Source organism: Orbicella faveolata, unplaced genomic scaffold, assembly GCF_042242905.1.
Source record: "Orbicella faveolata isolate gen_17 unplaced genomic scaffold, um_ofav_v1 contig_3, whole genome shotgun sequence".
NCBI lineage: Eukaryota > Metazoa > Cnidaria > Anthozoa > Scleractinia > Merulinidae > Orbicella > Orbicella faveolata.
In genome coordinates this window covers 19,073,922-19,089,714 of record NW_028301558.1, presented here as the reverse complement: position 1 = coordinate 19,089,714, position 15,793 = coordinate 19,073,922, and the positions used below count along the sequence as shown (strand labels likewise).

General features: G+C 39.9%; 1 protein-coding gene across 1 annotated transcript; it reads right to left on the bottom strand.

Moving 5' to 3' along the window:
* Window positions 1–5,436: 5,436 nt before the first annotated feature.
* LOC110069124 (uncharacterized) lies at window positions 5,437–14,885 on the bottom strand. The gene is made up of 12 exons (XM_089298115.1): window positions 14,594–14,885; window positions 14,407–14,485; window positions 13,891–13,947; window positions 12,604–12,715; window positions 12,122–12,163; window positions 11,323–11,396; window positions 10,200–10,309; window positions 10,015–10,111; window positions 9,242–9,318; window positions 7,637–8,939; window positions 7,184–7,285; window positions 5,437–6,818 (listed from the first exon to the last, which is right to left on the bottom strand). The coding sequence occupies exons 1-12, from the start codon at window positions 14,725–14,727 to the stop codon at window positions 6,684–6,686; spliced, it is 2,322 nt and encodes a 773-aa protein (XP_089154241.1). The 5' UTR covers window positions 14,728–14,885; the 3' UTR covers window positions 5,437–6,683.
* Between the last annotated feature and the right edge of the window lie 908 nt (window positions 14,886–15,793).

The following is a 15,793-nucleotide window of genomic DNA, read 5'->3' as shown; positions in this document are numbered from 1 at the left end:
AGAGAACAACGAAACGAAACAACTCAGATACAATCATAATGATAATAGTAGTAATAATGATAATAAAAAGGTTCGTGTGCTTAATAACAAACTCCTCAGGACTATACGGTGTCTTTTTATGACTGAACGAAATTGCCTTCCAACAAAATTGCTTCCTCAAGAAGTCCGCCATAAGAGGCGTGCCGCCATTACGCGCCGTCTGTACGAGCTTCCCGCGTGGAGCTACCGCCGTGAGACGTTTACGGCACGCAATAGATCACACGGGTGAATTTCATGAATGTACGTGCTGTTACTAAAAACTGAGTGGAAAAGTTGGAGAGTGTAAAACATTAACCACAGCTGGACTTACGTGCTCAAAGTACGGCCATTACAACTTTAAGTTAGTTTTGAGTTTTTTGATTTATTAGAAATAAGCGCATTTTGTTGGTACGCGAGAAATAACATTTTGGCTTTATCTTGAATAAAGTACCATTCTTTCTGAGGTACGAGCAATTGTATACATCTGCAACTGCTCATTCTATAAAGTCCCTAAAGCTACCGAAAGGATACTGATTTTCTTTGCATGTTTTTGATGTGATCGAGGTCATTGTCCGTGAGATTCTACCATGCATATCAAGAGGTTTTGTGAGCATTTTGGGGATGCCATGTCACAAATTGGAGACATAAAGTTAAGGTTTATTAAGGATGCTCTTGAAAAGTTCATAACATCATAAAGTATGCAACACAATTTTACTGAACTTCGTAAACTTCATAAACTTACTCGAGGAACCATTTTGTTGCATTGGATAAGTCGAGTTAAAAAGATTTCATGTACAGCCATCGGTTTATTTCATCTTATTAAGGACTTTAAGTCGTGTTAATGTTTGCTTAATATTGTAAAATAAAGAGAAACAAAGTAACACTATACTTCTTGAAATGCAAACTACATTTTGTACTCTGCATGATGGAACCTAACATTTTCTGGAGTTTATCCACAGCCGACAATTCCGTGTGTAAAAGTTCCTTGGCTGACAATCGTCGAATTCGCGCCAGTTACTGAAATCGGCGACCTACAAAGGACGAGCAGACTTAGCCATCTTCTGCCCAGAATCAGCTAAAGTACATTTCAAATGCCAAGTAAAATAATTGTCCAAAAAATTTAGCCCAATCTTTTAGGGTGAGAGAGAGAGCAAAAGACGAAAATTGACCGCGCAAATACTGGAGACGAAGTAAAAGTGGGAAGTAAATCTGACAAGCTTATGAACGGCAGATCGACCACCTTGGGAAAGAGACATCTTGAAGCTTTAGCTTGCGAAATCAGCTATCGTTTTCAGTTAGTGGCCTTAAAGTAATTTGCTACAGGAATTTTTTTGCAGGGTTATGCTTACAGAAAACAAGAGTGCAGATCAAATTTGTTTAACATTGGAAATCTTTCCAGCCACTGAAACTGGAGCTAAAGGGGTTTCTGGCAAAGCTTTTCATTTTCCTCAGACTGACTAGGAGGAGTTCGTACTTCATTCAGATACTTGAGCGCCGACAATTTGTTCAAGCAACTAAGAAACTGGTCATTTTTCTCCGTTCATGTTTTGCTCTTCTCGCTCGACTGCCCGTCGTATGTATCCCTATTGCTTGTTTATTGTTCTCGTTTACACGGGTGTTTCGTTTGTTAAATTGGCCGCAGAATCTGAGAACATCGGTCATTTTATGGAGCAAAGGTATTGATTTGCGTTGTTGAAGCCCATGACAAAGCACTTATTGTTATGGCTTTTGGAACATTTGGGTCGCTTGGGTGAATTTCAAGAGGATGTTATTACGCAGAGGAACCGGCTTCCTGTGAAGTGTTTCGAGAAGGAATACTTGCCCTAAGGGTTCTTGTTAAGAACAAAAAGAACAACATCATGGTTACGTACAGAGCTAATTAATTTACCATCGATAGACAGCAAGTCTTTGTGGACACTTAAAACTGCTTGAGGTTAGCTTAATAGACCCGTGGTATTAAGGAAAATCTATTTTTAACGTTTCTATCCACTTGTTTGCCACTGGAAATTGATATAATTATCTTTCAGTTTTCAAACTTTGACTCAAAGCGCATGGTTCGTAAACCATGCATTTACTACCCAACCAAAACATCAATTTTGTCGTTCTGATTGCCACATATTACTCTGCATTTGTGTCGAGACAATTTGTCGGTACATCACTTATTCAAGAGATTCAAGATTCTTTATTCTCCCGTCTGTCCTCTTGAGAATGTAACGATATTGAATAAAAGAGTTAAATTCTGGGGACCTTTCTCGAGATAAAGTAAAATTAGTCCATAAAGTTCTATTCATTACATTAACATGCGATTGTCTGTTAAGGAGCTTGTTTTGATGTTACACTTTAAGTGCTTTTTCGATTTATTATTTTTTTTTTGTGAAAGGGGCCCCTTTTGTTAACTAATGACCCGAAAAACCAACGGCGCCTGTCGTGAGGGATTCAGCGAAAGTCAAGGGTTTTTTTCGTCAACACTTTGAACATTCGTGGCAAACACCACTGGGTTTAATCTTCAGCTTCCAATCAAGAGATTATTCGATTAGAACTCGTATTTTGTACAAACTACTTGGGCTAATGGCTTAAATTTTGAAAATTCCATGCTTATATACATTCCAAGTCACTTAGCATAAAGCGTTCTAGAAATGCGCAGAATGTATTGTTCTTCTCTACTGCCCTGAAAATTGATGTTCGTAATTTATCATAGATATGATATCTTAAATCACAACCCGCTCATTGGAAAGAAGGAAAGCAGTGAATGCGATGGGGTTGGTAATTCACAGGAAGCGCGGGTTTGACCACTCCATCGACACATTTTCCGCTTAGGAGGCTCTTAAAGCGGTAGAACAATATCGCATGGAACAACACGTTGTAAAAAAGATGTTGTACCCGCGTTTCCACCACATGGTGGATATTTGGCCACTCTGTAATGGACACTGAAGGGCAAAGACGTCGGCTCCTATCCGGTCGTGTGCGCTTTGTCGAAAATACATTTCAACTGTGAACTTTAAATTGCTATTCGTGTTTCAGTAGTGTTGCGAACGAAACGTCTAGAAAGGGAAGTTCTGGTTTCAGCGCAAATTTAAGGGCTGAAAGAGTTGTTTTCGTAGACCACCTTATTGTTTTGGCTTCATAGATCACTTATAACCAAACATTCGCGATTTTACGAATCAATTTTGAAGTTCAACTTGTTACGAGCAAGATAATAATAGCGTCAAATCAAGTTCTCCTCATCTCAACATGATTTCATTCAGGGTTTGAAGTTAAAGAGACTAAACATAGATGTATTTCATAATGTTACTGAGCACGTGCCTGGTGGAGAGTAAAAATATAATTCAAGAGACACTCGTGGGTCTTGCACAATCAGCTGTCACTCACATCCGTTGCAACCGACTTATATTTCGATTATATTGGCTTTTGACTCAAACTGCGGCTTTGTAATTATGACACGGTAAATTTTATACCTTGCCGTTGGACAGCCTTTTTAGCAGTCAATATTTGAACCGTTCTTATGACTCGGTTTTCATACCATAAAAAATACGATTTCGCTCCACTGGCGGACTGCTCTGGTCATGATCTTTTTGCTTTCTTCTGATTGCATAATTACACTTTGACAGCCCTACAATAGTTGGGTTCTACCAATTTTCTTTAAAACAGTATAACTAGGATGGAAAAACTTAACAATTACCAAACTGTTACATTGTTTGAATGCTTTACTCCGTATTTGCGTTAAAGTACTCAATATTATTGCTTAGTAATAGCTTCTTATTTTCACCTAAGTGGTAGTCACACTCACCTCAACATTCCATGAATTCTGTAAATTTTATGAAATTATGATCATTTGGTAATGTCTCCACACAAATGACCAGATTTACTTACAGAGATACTGTAAAAGATCTATTAATTAAGCTCCTCGCATATAGTCCTGCCGTGAGTTCGCCATTTGCGCTAACTTCTTTATTACCCTTTCGGTAATCTGCAAGGTGGTTGCCGTTTCAGTAGGGGAGAGGGCTTTTCCCCAGACTTGTACCCAGAAGCTATTCAATTTTTTTTAAAAATTGGATTGTTTTAAAGAGAAAGCGGTCTGGATCGAGTGGAACGCGCGGGACGTTATGGAAAGAGGCGGGTAAAATGAGCTACTTTTCCTTCGACCCTTCTCATGACACCCCGTGCGCCTTAATCCACCCTAGTATCCAACTGTTTTCTCTCCCCCTAAACGACACGTGAATAGCAACAGGGTACGAGGCTGACCTCTCCCTTCTAGTTTAAATGGCAACCATCTTGAAGATTGTAAGAAACGAGGTAACTTTTCATGGGTAGCCTGTGGAAACGTAACCAAGTTGTGGCTAGCATAAAAGTTGTCTCTGTTAATGAGCGCGCGAAAATAATTTGTTTTTAGTAAAACTTCGTTTAAAAACAGGGTGCTTACCTTTTATCGCAGTTAACTTTTTGAGATAACCGTTGAATAATGATAAGGAATTTTTATAATTCAGCAAACTAACAGACCGAGGCTGCGCTTACCATTTGTAATTCGTTTTGTCGTTATTATGTTCCGTCGACGAGAGACTGGAAACTGGGGAATTCAGCAAATGGTGATGAAATTTCCACCGTTCCATTCCGAACGAAAGAAGAGGCGATCCTCTGGAGGTAGTCTAGAATTTCCGAAAAATTACGGCCCCATTTGCTTTCCAACCCAAATCCTCGGAATTTCTTGTTAAATGGTTAGCACCCCGCCTCAGTGCAGTTAGCTGAACAAGACAAAACATAGAAAGCATTATATACACACACTCCAACTAGTCTTTTTGGTGGTGCTATCGAAGTGCTGTGGAAGCAGCCTAACGCCTATGCGACATTTGCGAGGACTAGCGGCGATTTTTTGTTAATTACAATAGAAGTAAGAGGGAAAATATTAACATCGGAGACTCAAGGATGTCCAAAGCTGCTTTGAAGGATTATCTCTTTATTGTAGATGTTATCTTCAGTTTACTTCAGTTCAGTGTTATTAAAGATTGAATGAGTCATGTAAATATAAAAATAGCTAACACAGTAACTCCTGCATGTCTCTTGAAGATCGTCAGTAAAATGCTTTCAATTGTGAATAAGTGAATTGTGATGCCGAAGCTTCATCACGTTTCGTGTATGTAAATGCAAGTGTCTCGGAAATGGAAGAACACAACAAATATATAGACCTTTAGTCTGTAAAAAGGCATATCAATAAAAAGACATCAAAAGGTCGATATCCTGCATCCTGCATTGAACTGTGTACTCATAACTCTAACGGTTCTAAGTTCTCGGTTTTAAGTTTTCCTTTCCTTTTATTGTTTTTTTTTTCTTTCTCTTTTTATTTCTGTTTCTTGCTTTTTTTATCCTGTTTAATTTAATTGTAGCTAATGTGTGCTGTCAGAATTAATTATTTTATGTTATTCGTTTTCCTAATGTAAGTAACACCTGATGTAAATAAGTAATGTACATTGTAGTATCGGAGTAGCCATGCCAGAGTACTTTGTTATTGTAATTTTTTGTAATTTGTGATACGTGTAATTTGTTAAGACGTGTTACTTTAAATAATAATAATAGTAATAATAATAATAAAAAAAAAAAAAAAAAAAAAAAAAAAAAAAAAAAACTCTAACGGTTCTACAGTCGGGGGAAAAAGTTTCGTTTTCGGTAAATCCAGCTTCGTTGCAGCACCCGAAATATTTCCGATTCTTAGTATCCAGTCACAAACTAGCACGAATACTGATGAGTACTTCAAAACCTGTCATGACAGCATGACGCAATGTTGCCTAGCAACTTCGAGGACTGACCAAACTGAAGCGTGGGCTCAGTTTATGTCGTCATCAACTGGTACTTATCCCCCGACCGTGTCTAGTAAAACCTGCTGATTTCTAGTCTGCTGGCAGCCGGATTTTTCTCCAAGGGTCACTAGGATGAGTATGCAGTCATCGCGAAGGCAAAAAGGCGCTATGGCGGTGGCCGAGTAGGGAAGAAGGCGGGACAACAAGGCCGATAACGGAAGAAGGCGAGACGAGAAAAAACCGTTTTTCTTCTCGTGCGTGCCGCGCCTATGTCTCGTCCAATTCCCCTTTAGCCAAAACGTCTCGCCTCAAAACCCCTACTGAATTTCGAGAGGAAAACTGATTGTCAGCAGTCTAGCTGATTTCAAACTAGGAAGACAACTTTTCCATTTAAGCCAAGTTCGATGTGTTACAATTCAAACTAGGCTCTTAAGCTAAAGGAAATACAACGAAAGAAATTTTTAATCACCTCCTAACCTGGATACAATTTCTTCTGTTTTATTGCACCTATGGTTGAAGTCAAGTTAGAATAAGTTTTAAAATTGCTAATAATGAAACATGGAGGTGTAAATCTTGTGGGTTGCGACATTTGTCTTGCACTTCGTCGTAGATCAATCCAGAGGGCAGAATGCAGGCAATGCACAATTTTAGTATAACGTTTTGTACATGGCTTTATTAAGGATTAATTAAGTGTTTGTTTTTTACTGTAAGCCCCTGTGGGTATGTACATATACGCGAAGAGTTTTCAATTCCAAACATTGTCGTAGGAGCTTTCATGCGTCTGGACAGATCACACGGATTTCTATCCCGAGAGGAATATCGTGGATGACTTACTTTTTTCCCAGCTGATGGATAATGATAGCATCTTGGTAATGATTATTGTTCATGTTGGATGAGTGCAAGATACTGCCTGACTTTACTGGCCAGCTCTGCTTTCTTGTCTTTAGTTTTCACAGCGACACCTCTCTTCTTGAGCCAGTCAGCTAACGTTACGCTGTTTACCTTGCTGAGCTGAAGTAGATATAAAGTCTACGTTATTAAGGCACTGTGACTTCGCGCAAGTGGTCGCGCTCCGCGCTCGTGTATCGCGTTTCGCTTTCTGCCCTACTAATCCGCCTGTTCTGCAGGCTAACTTACAAATGCCTTGACCAAGAATACAACAACACTATGACCCCGCCCTGTCTTGACCAAGAACATAACAACACTAAGACCCTGCGCTGTCTTGACCAATGACACAACAACACACTGACCCTAGGGCTGCCCGTGAGGGCTGGAAACAGGTTCGCTCGATCCGGAGCCCACCGCGCAACTCACAGTCGTACAAGTCAACAATTTAATTTAGCAGATCTAGAAAAAGGCAATGAATACTGATTTACCTGATCCTGTGTGGCCAACTCTCTTACATCAACGTTCTCTTGAAGCTTAGGCTTTGATCTGGGTTTTTTTGGAGGTGTGTCATCGTTTGGGAAGCCATTGATCTACAATAAGAACAATATAAAACGATTATCAGCATGAAGTAGCTAACTGAGAGTATTGCTACTTCCCCTTGGGAGGGATGCTAGTCCACGGCGCAAGGCTGTCATCTTACGATTACGCTTTCTGAGAGCCCTTGCTAAGAATTGTTTTTAAATTATAGCTCTGAGAATTTGGAGATGACAAACCTATGGCCTTATGTCCCAAGCGACAAGAACAGGATTAAGTGATTACCACCAAACCACTATTGCTAGCTTTCTGTTTCGTGTCTTCTTGACAGTAATATGCCGATATTCTAAGGATAAATTAGATGTTAAAGGATTAAAAACAGAGCAAATACGTATATAACAACGTACCTGTCTCTTTCTTGCTAAGTCAGGCCTTGATTGAATCAAAGTAGTTGAATCAAAAGGCTCAAACAACTGGTTGGGGATGTTCAACCCTCGGACGTGCTCCGTAGAACTTGCTAATGGCATGGGAAGTCTGTTCGTAAGGGTACCGTTCAGCAATGAATGATTTTCCTCCTGCTGACCCCGTTGCTCAACATTTGGACTGGCAGTGTCTCCCAGAAGCCCATGAGTTGCGTTGCCTGCTAACGAAGCTGAAGGATTGTGAATGATAGGCGCTTTCCGTCTTATTATAAGTCCAGGCCTTGTCTGGGGTAAACACTTTGACACTTGCGTCGACGAACTAGGGCTCCGCGCTGAAGTTATGTCATGCTTGCTATATGATGGTTCACTGAAAACTCTCGTAGGAGCCTTTTGCCCCTGACTTAAGGTTAATAAAGGAATTTCCCTCATGTTTTGTGTTGTTTCTCTATTTATTCCTCGTCCCATCGTATTGCTTTCTTGTGTTTGGCAGCTTCGTTTTTCAGGTAGGGTATGGCCAAGCCGCACATTGTTCCTTTCAAATGCAGTTTCCATCTTTTCCCGATCTACCGTTTGGGATGAGTTTAGGGTCAAAACTGGAGATGAAGCTTTTTGTGAGTGTACAGTGTTACGAACCCTAGGCTCTGTTGAGACAGACGTTGTCACTTTTGGTGCAACTCCTCTTGTGAGAGTTACCGTTTGTCCGCTGTTTTTATCTGTTACTGGTTGTCTGACATGACTCTGCTCTCGTTTCCTCGGGAGCATGGGTATAATTTGCGCGTCAGAGACAGAAGAGCTAAATATGTTGCCAGATACTGTTCGCTCAGGGCCATCGGAGCGAAAAACGCGGTTGCTGGTGAAACGAGGCACAAAAGGTGTTGATGATCGGGGAAATAACGGTGTAGCAATGGGTGTAGTACTTGGTTGATTAACAGCATTGCTATCCACTCTTGGGGATTGTATTTGAGAAGATGCTTGAGACAATATCAGCTGGGACGCTGAAGGAGAAATTTCTCTCTGTCTTGTAGTGTCCTGCGAACGCTGAATGGCAAAGGGTCTACAGTGGCTGAATTGAGGAGGCGCAGTCCTGGTTAAGTTACTGTGGTTTGCATGGGTAGCCTGTTGAAGCCTGCTTGTTGGGTAGAGTGGAGAAGAGGTGAAAGCCAGGGGTGTCCCGCATACAGCTGGCATGCGACACGATAGGTCTCTAAGAAACGAACTGAAAATTAGTTGATGATCACAGCGAGAAGACACCAGAACCTGGCTGCTACGAATACAGCTTGCGGGGTATCTGGATGGTTTTTGTTAAGATTTTGATCATGATTTTGGTCTTCATGTACTCCCTGGCAAAAGAGTATTTGCAGTAAATAGTTATTGAGTACACGGTTTCTGTATCCAGAGACCAAGAGTAAGTTATTACTGGGTAAAAAAAGATAAGATTAAGGCGTTTTATTGTGAGCCGGAATTTTCACTCGTTGAATGCGAGATGAAAGAGGAACGGTGATGAAGAATTAGACGCAGCGTAATTATATATCTAAGTACTCTTTTACGCTGTGTAAATACTTAGCTATACTTGGCCGGACTAAAGGATACGTAAATATTTTTCCCTTAATGTAGTAGAAATGCACGTTGTAGAAAACCTTTTCTTCAGATGGTAGTCTGTATCCGTACTGTGGGGGCAAAGTGAAGTAAAAGCGTGAAAGTATTACATTCACAGTTAGGAAGACTTTCTCGAGCTAATCCTTCGCGGTTGCAGGTAGCCCCGTGCGAAGATCGAGATAGCGCTCCTCTCTCCGCGTTCTTCACACTTAGTTTTTGATGACATTTTTTCTCTTTCTGAACTCGGATTTCGCTGCTGGACAAGTTTCTAAAAGTCAGACTAAGTCTAACTGCCAGGTGGCAATACTGATGTCGATATTGCGTCATTTTTTGATTACATGCAAAACATAGGTATTGTATCTAGATTTGTTGCATAACGTGGTTACGCTAGTTGTGTGGAGCAATGTTTTCTTGTACCCGTCACAACTTCAATTTTCCAATGAGTTCCCCGTCGAATTCACGGCATGAGATAAATTAGATATAGTGAAGCCCCGCTCTATGGACACCCGCTTATAACGGACACTTTTCCTTGTCCGACAACTAAAAAGCTCATATATTTTCCCTTAAATTAACCCGCTTAATACGGGCACAACTGGATAATGCGGACACTTTATCATGTCCCTTTGGTGTCCATATGAATGGGGTTCCACTGTACATTTCAATGCTCATCCCATTTATGTAATAAATTTTAGACGAGAACTGAAAAAAATCAGCCTTCCTTACATTTTTTTGTCCCATCATGTCTTAAAAATTCTTGCCCTACGTACCATTAGTTTCCAGTGTTTTCTTAGTTCTTCGTAACTTGCGAACGGACAGCCTTCTGGTAGTTGGTGGGTTATGCTAAATATTCTTCCCTTTTTCAAGCTGAAAAATTTGAAACAGTAATGTTGTAATGAAGTCCTGTACGATCTCTTGGTTTAAAAGAATCTTAGGTACCAAAAAGATTACTTACCTCGGCAACACATAACACAAATCGTCAACAATAGCGGCATCACTTATCAGAGCATCGCTGTTGCTTTTAAATTCGTCCAGTGCTCTTGTTGACGCAGTGAAATGCTCCGGCTGAAATCCAAAGAATATGTTTTTGTTTTCAGCCCTGTGCCTCTTAAGGTGATTCCTTGGTATTGCATTGCGCATCCCTACTGCGCACGATTTCCGCGTCATTAGCGCGCGCACGTGAGCGCTTGCGCGTACAAAATGTAAGAGATTTCCCTCAAACTAAGCTCGATAGCGAAATAAATGCTCCTTTTCTCTTAAACGAGCGCGGTGACCCCCATTTTTATTTCATTATTTCAATGAGAACAATATCCTCAATAACTGACAAAAAAATTAGCAGAAATCTGTGGCTACTTTTTTGGCAAATGAAATAAATACTTCAGGGGGAGATATAAAGGGCCCAATAGCGCATGTCCAAATTATGTTTCCTGTAAAGGATAAAAAAAATGCAGGGTATTTGAAGACAGTTTTTCTAGAACGTAGATGAATAAACAATCAAACAAAGTCAAACTCTATGCGATATAATACGCTGCATTGAAAACTAATCGAGCGCATTTGTTGCGCACGGAGATTACCAAAAGTCACCTAAATAACCTTATTTGTCAGCAATGTGGCGTGAAAACAAGCATGGTGATCCCCTCTTTTTACTACGTTTTTAATATCTCCTTGTCCTGTAACAACAGCATACCAAGTTTCATCGGAAATCTATGGCGGGTTCTTTTACTAGGGAATCACCTTAAGGTATACTGAACATAGAAACAAGACTTAACCAAGTACAATCAACGCAACAAACCAACGAAAACTGGAAACAAAACCATGCAACTGGTGGCATGCACGAGAAAAAGGGCAACTAGTGATGGGTTGAAAAACCAGTCTGTTTACTCTAAAAGTCTAATAAGATGGCTAAACAAATTTAAAAAGCAAATAGGTTGACAGCAATCACCGGTAAGACATGTTTACGCTAGCAACCATGCACCCTTTTTACAAATTCTCTACTTTTGATCGACTTTAACCTCGTCTGCATGGAGTATTTTAATTTCTTAACTGATTTGGTTACAGGATAGTATCCGAAATCTTACCTTGCAAGGGATCGACTTCAAGGAACAAGCTCGCAATCCAATGCATATCTTGTCAGTTATAGTGACTTCCAAAGCTGCAATTAGTTTTCAAACACAGAATCGATGATCTGATGCATATATCAGTCAATTAATTTGTAATAAGCCGTAGTGATGTGATGCGTATGACCACTTACAAGAATTTTTTTATTAAAACATTACTGTAGACTTGTAGTGGAGTGTTACTTGCGATCTAACGTAGTACAAAAGTATTAACGATTCAAGGAGACTCACGAAGGAAACACCTTGCTCTTGACATTATTTTCCGTACAGGAGATAATAATACTTGTACAGGGAAATGTGTTGAATAGCACTTAAAAGAACTTTTAAGTAATCGAAAAATTTCAAGTTAACGTAACTCGTATATTACGCGTTATAGGTCCTAATCTTGTTAAAAGCCATTGATTCAGCCAACAGAGCTTGGGCCGGACCACCTAGCTGTGAAAACAGGCTGAAAATTGAGTCTACCGCGCGTCTTATATTTTCCACTCCCCAATCTTCCCACACGCAGCTATATGTGCGCCAATGCCAAAAATCTCTGCGGAGGAGAGCAAGTCCCTGGTCCGACTTAATAGGCTTGCTAGTTCGAAACTTTTGGTGATGATTAAAGCATAGCTTGAAATCAGTGCAATACATACAATAACGAGAAGCAATTTCCAGTAACGAGTAGTGTAACTGATAGCTGTAACTGGCAAAAATACAGCAGGAAAATCAGTAAAAAAAACCCAAGAAATTCAACATTTACCGTCTTGGTAATACTTACTGATTGCATTTAGCTTCGAATTTTCCAGCATGAATTCACGACCTACAGGTAGAATTAAGTAAAACTGGGTTTAACATATTGATATGCTAATGAATGGTTCAGAACACACAGGGAAAGAACCAGAACTGTACTGTTTCTATTATTTTATGATCTTTTTAGCTTACAAGCGAGGGTTCTTTAGAGGATATTTCAGTTGTACCACTCAGCAAAACTAAACAGAACGAAACCTTTATTGACACCTTAGAAAGGTGGTCATAGCGTAACTTGCATAAAACAAACTGCTCAACGACGGCCGTAGAGATGATAATAAACGGCTTTGAAAAAGATGTGATCTTGTCGCATCAACTATGCTAACCTTCGTGCACATATTCCTGCAAACCTCTCTACACACACTTTGTAATTCTTTTTATAGAGATGACGCATGATAAATAGAGGCCTTGTTTCTCTCATAACCCCAATTTTTAAATGGACATTTACAATACCTTGTACAAGAAACTCGCCCGCCTTGTTCCACAGAGGTGCAAGTTTCTGTTTCATCGTGAAAGAGAAGCAAAACTGGAACAGGCTCTTTGTTAGACCCACTTGCTCCGTGCTCTGTTAATATAAGAGAAGCACATCTGTTATACATCACTTGAAACTATAACGTCTCAAGCGTAGAAATGAAAGTTGCAAAGAAGCCAAGCTTGTTTAAAGACTGAGGATTACCCCGGGGAGAGTCCCATACAAAGAGGACGGGGGTGCTCGTCGGAAATTTTGAAAAGAACCTCTAACAGGTAAACGAGATCCAGCTTTGTGGGCGTGGCTTGAACTTTTTTTCACTCCTATGAGGTACCAATTCTAAACCAACACGTTATCTTCGATCCTGTGAACCTTTTGAGGCTGAAGACCCTGAGAGGTACCAAAACGGCTTTTTTAACCCCTAAAAGGTAAGACGAACATCCCTGTCCTTCTTATAAGGAAGTTCCCCCCCCCCCCCCTGGGGGATTAGTTGCTACATAAAAGAAACGGGTGGATTTCTGCTGCGGAAACTGTAAGGTCTGTTGAATGATCAATACTTTTCTGCCTCTTTGGAACTAGAGAGTGTTTTTTTCTGACTGTTCGTGACTCTGGTCACAAACGGAAAATAAAGAGAACTAACATTTGAAGAGACCTCGGACTGCCACTGGACAGCAATGCCATCATAAATTAACCTGGCTCACTTGCAAACTGACAGGCAGTGCTGCTGTCTTGTTATAAAAGCAACACGGTTGTTTAATTTAACTTTGATGCAAGATAGTGGGCCATGATAAGACTTTGTTAAGGATGTCGTGGAAAAATTTAACTGGACTGATTATGGAATCATGTACAAGTAAACATTTAATTACTTACAACAACTCTTGCCACCTCATAGATCAATGGTAGAGCGATACATAGGCATCGAAAACGGGCATGGATTCGACTTGTCTTAGTAGGGTAAATTTCAGTCTTTCTATGTTTTGATACAATTACCTAGTAAAATATTACATACCATGAAACATGACAGTTAGGATTTCTTTTCGAGTGTAGCTAGGGGTCAAATCATAAATTCTTGGGTAGCTTTCTGACCACCAAGCCCTCCTCAAAAAATTCTTTTACGTTCCCCCATAAATTGGAACATCCTTTTGCATTTTTAGTTAGCCGCACTTTGAAGATGCAATTCTACTCACTCGTCTAGAGTCGGGAATTTTAAAAGTAGTGGAAAATGCATGCGTTTATTAAAGTAAAAATGAAGGAGCTAAGAGTTCATTTACCTGTATCTTGAGTCTTTCTAGTAGCTCTTGAAATTGTGAAGACTCATAAGTTACCTTCTGCAGAAGACACGAAAACTATACAGGAAACAGTCAGTCAAACAAAACCCTTAAAAGGGTTTTGTTTGACTGTCTGTTCCTGTATTTTTTCAGTTTTAAAAAACTGCATTATCAAATGAACTTCCCTTCAGTTTCTGAAACTGCAAGTGTATAAGCTTAAATTTTCTGTAACTTATCATTATCGTGTTAAATACTGATAGCTAAATATATTTTCTTTCCATGCAAGTAGGAAAATTTTTGTAGGAGGTAACCTTAATTGACATGCCCTTGCTGATGATTTCCTAATTCTCATCACCCTTCCGCTTGACAATGTATCTACACAGTAAGGAGAAATTATATTTTGATATTTACTCTCGTGAATTTGGTCAAATCCACAAGTACAAGCTAAAATAACTTTCTGACGACGATAAAATTTGCGGCTTTAAATATATTGCTCAAGTTAAAATATTTCGTACATACCGGTGTTACGAGAAATAACTGGTTCCTTTCATCCAGAAACGGAGACACAAGAATTTTGGGTTCTGTGAAAATTAATTCTCTGCAAATGAAGTTGAATATTCAGCATACAAGATTCTAAAGTCTACAATATGTTTACCAGTGTGCTGTTCTCTTTCAAAATAAAATCGAAGAAATTGAAGAATATTACCTGCAACACATGGGCTGAATAGTGCTTATTTCATCGTCCTTATTCGTCTGTATGGTAGCTTTTGCAGCGACAAGTTCTTCGAGGTTTGGTAGGGAACCGAAAAACAGACCAGAAATACCGTCTCGGTTTCTCATTTCTTCGACCCTAGCAAGCCTTGTCAAAATATTCGCTCAGAAAAATTATATTGCTAGCCCTAACTGTGAATTACTTTTGGAAGGAGTGATAAAAACTAATTAATCAAGCGAACGAAAGTTGTTTTCGAACGAAGAAACAAATCGCTCCTCAGTTCTCACAGCTTTTGGCTCGCGATGATCTCAAGCGACGCTGACAGCTCGACAATTTGGCGCGAAAATTTTCCCGCCTTTTTCATGCGGCATTGCCTCCACACAAGCCGGATACTCTCAACATAAGCAATTTTATATAAGGGCTTTGAGTTGACAAAAAGTCTATTGAAAGAAGGCAAATCCAGAGCTAAATAAAGGCTATAGGACGGTTAAACATATTATCCCCAAATTTGTCGAAGCCAGTAACACGTAACCATCAAACAGGGTTTTTTTTTTGTAGCTAGCGAGATTTAAAGAACTTTAAAAAAAATACAGGAACTGAGCTGTCGCTGAGCTGCTGCCTTGTTCCCAATTGTCATTTTTGGTATAATGAGTTGCAGCTGAAGTTGTGGGACTTGTGGGGGACGCGCTTCGCCACCTTGTACCAACAGCCATCTCCGCCCCCCCCCCCCCCCCCCACAACCTCCTCCCTTAATAGGAGAAATGCAGCGTCACCTGGGGGCAAAAATGACAACCCTAACACCTTCTCTCCCTTCCCTTGTCAATTGTTTTGCTCTGGGCTAATCTCAATCTCTCCTGCGCACGTGCACGTCAAACTGTCATGTGGAAGGGGAAACAAATTTATGCAGTTTGTAGGGTATGGAACTCTGCTCAATATTGAATGAAACAAACAAACAAACAAACAAAACCGGAAAGCACCAAACAAACAACAAAAAAATAAAAATGGAAACCAAACATGAAACACCTTTAAACATCATGATAGTTGCGAATGCAGCCATAACACCACTGGAAAAAAGACGATTTTTTTTCCAGGTCTTTTTTTCCGGTAGTGCTATGGCTGCATTCGCATCTATCATCATGTCTACATTTAATTGCTACTGTTGATTCGGCTCTAACAACCTTCAATTTTTACAAG

Excerpts from the sequence above, each read along its gene's own strand:
- LOC110069124 (XM_089298115.1), bottom strand. The coding sequence starts at position 14,727 with ATGAGAAACCGAGACGGTATTTCTGGTCTGTTTTTCGGTTCCCTACCA. Across the intron at positions 8,940-9,241 it reads ATTAAGGGAAAAATATTTAC|ATACCCCGCAAGCTGTATTC; the intron begins GTATCCTTTAGT and ends AAAACCATCCAG. Across the intron at positions 6,819-7,183 it reads AGTTGGCCACACAGGATCAG|CTCAGCAAGGTAAACAGCGT; the intron begins GTAAATCAGTAT and ends TATCTACTTCAG.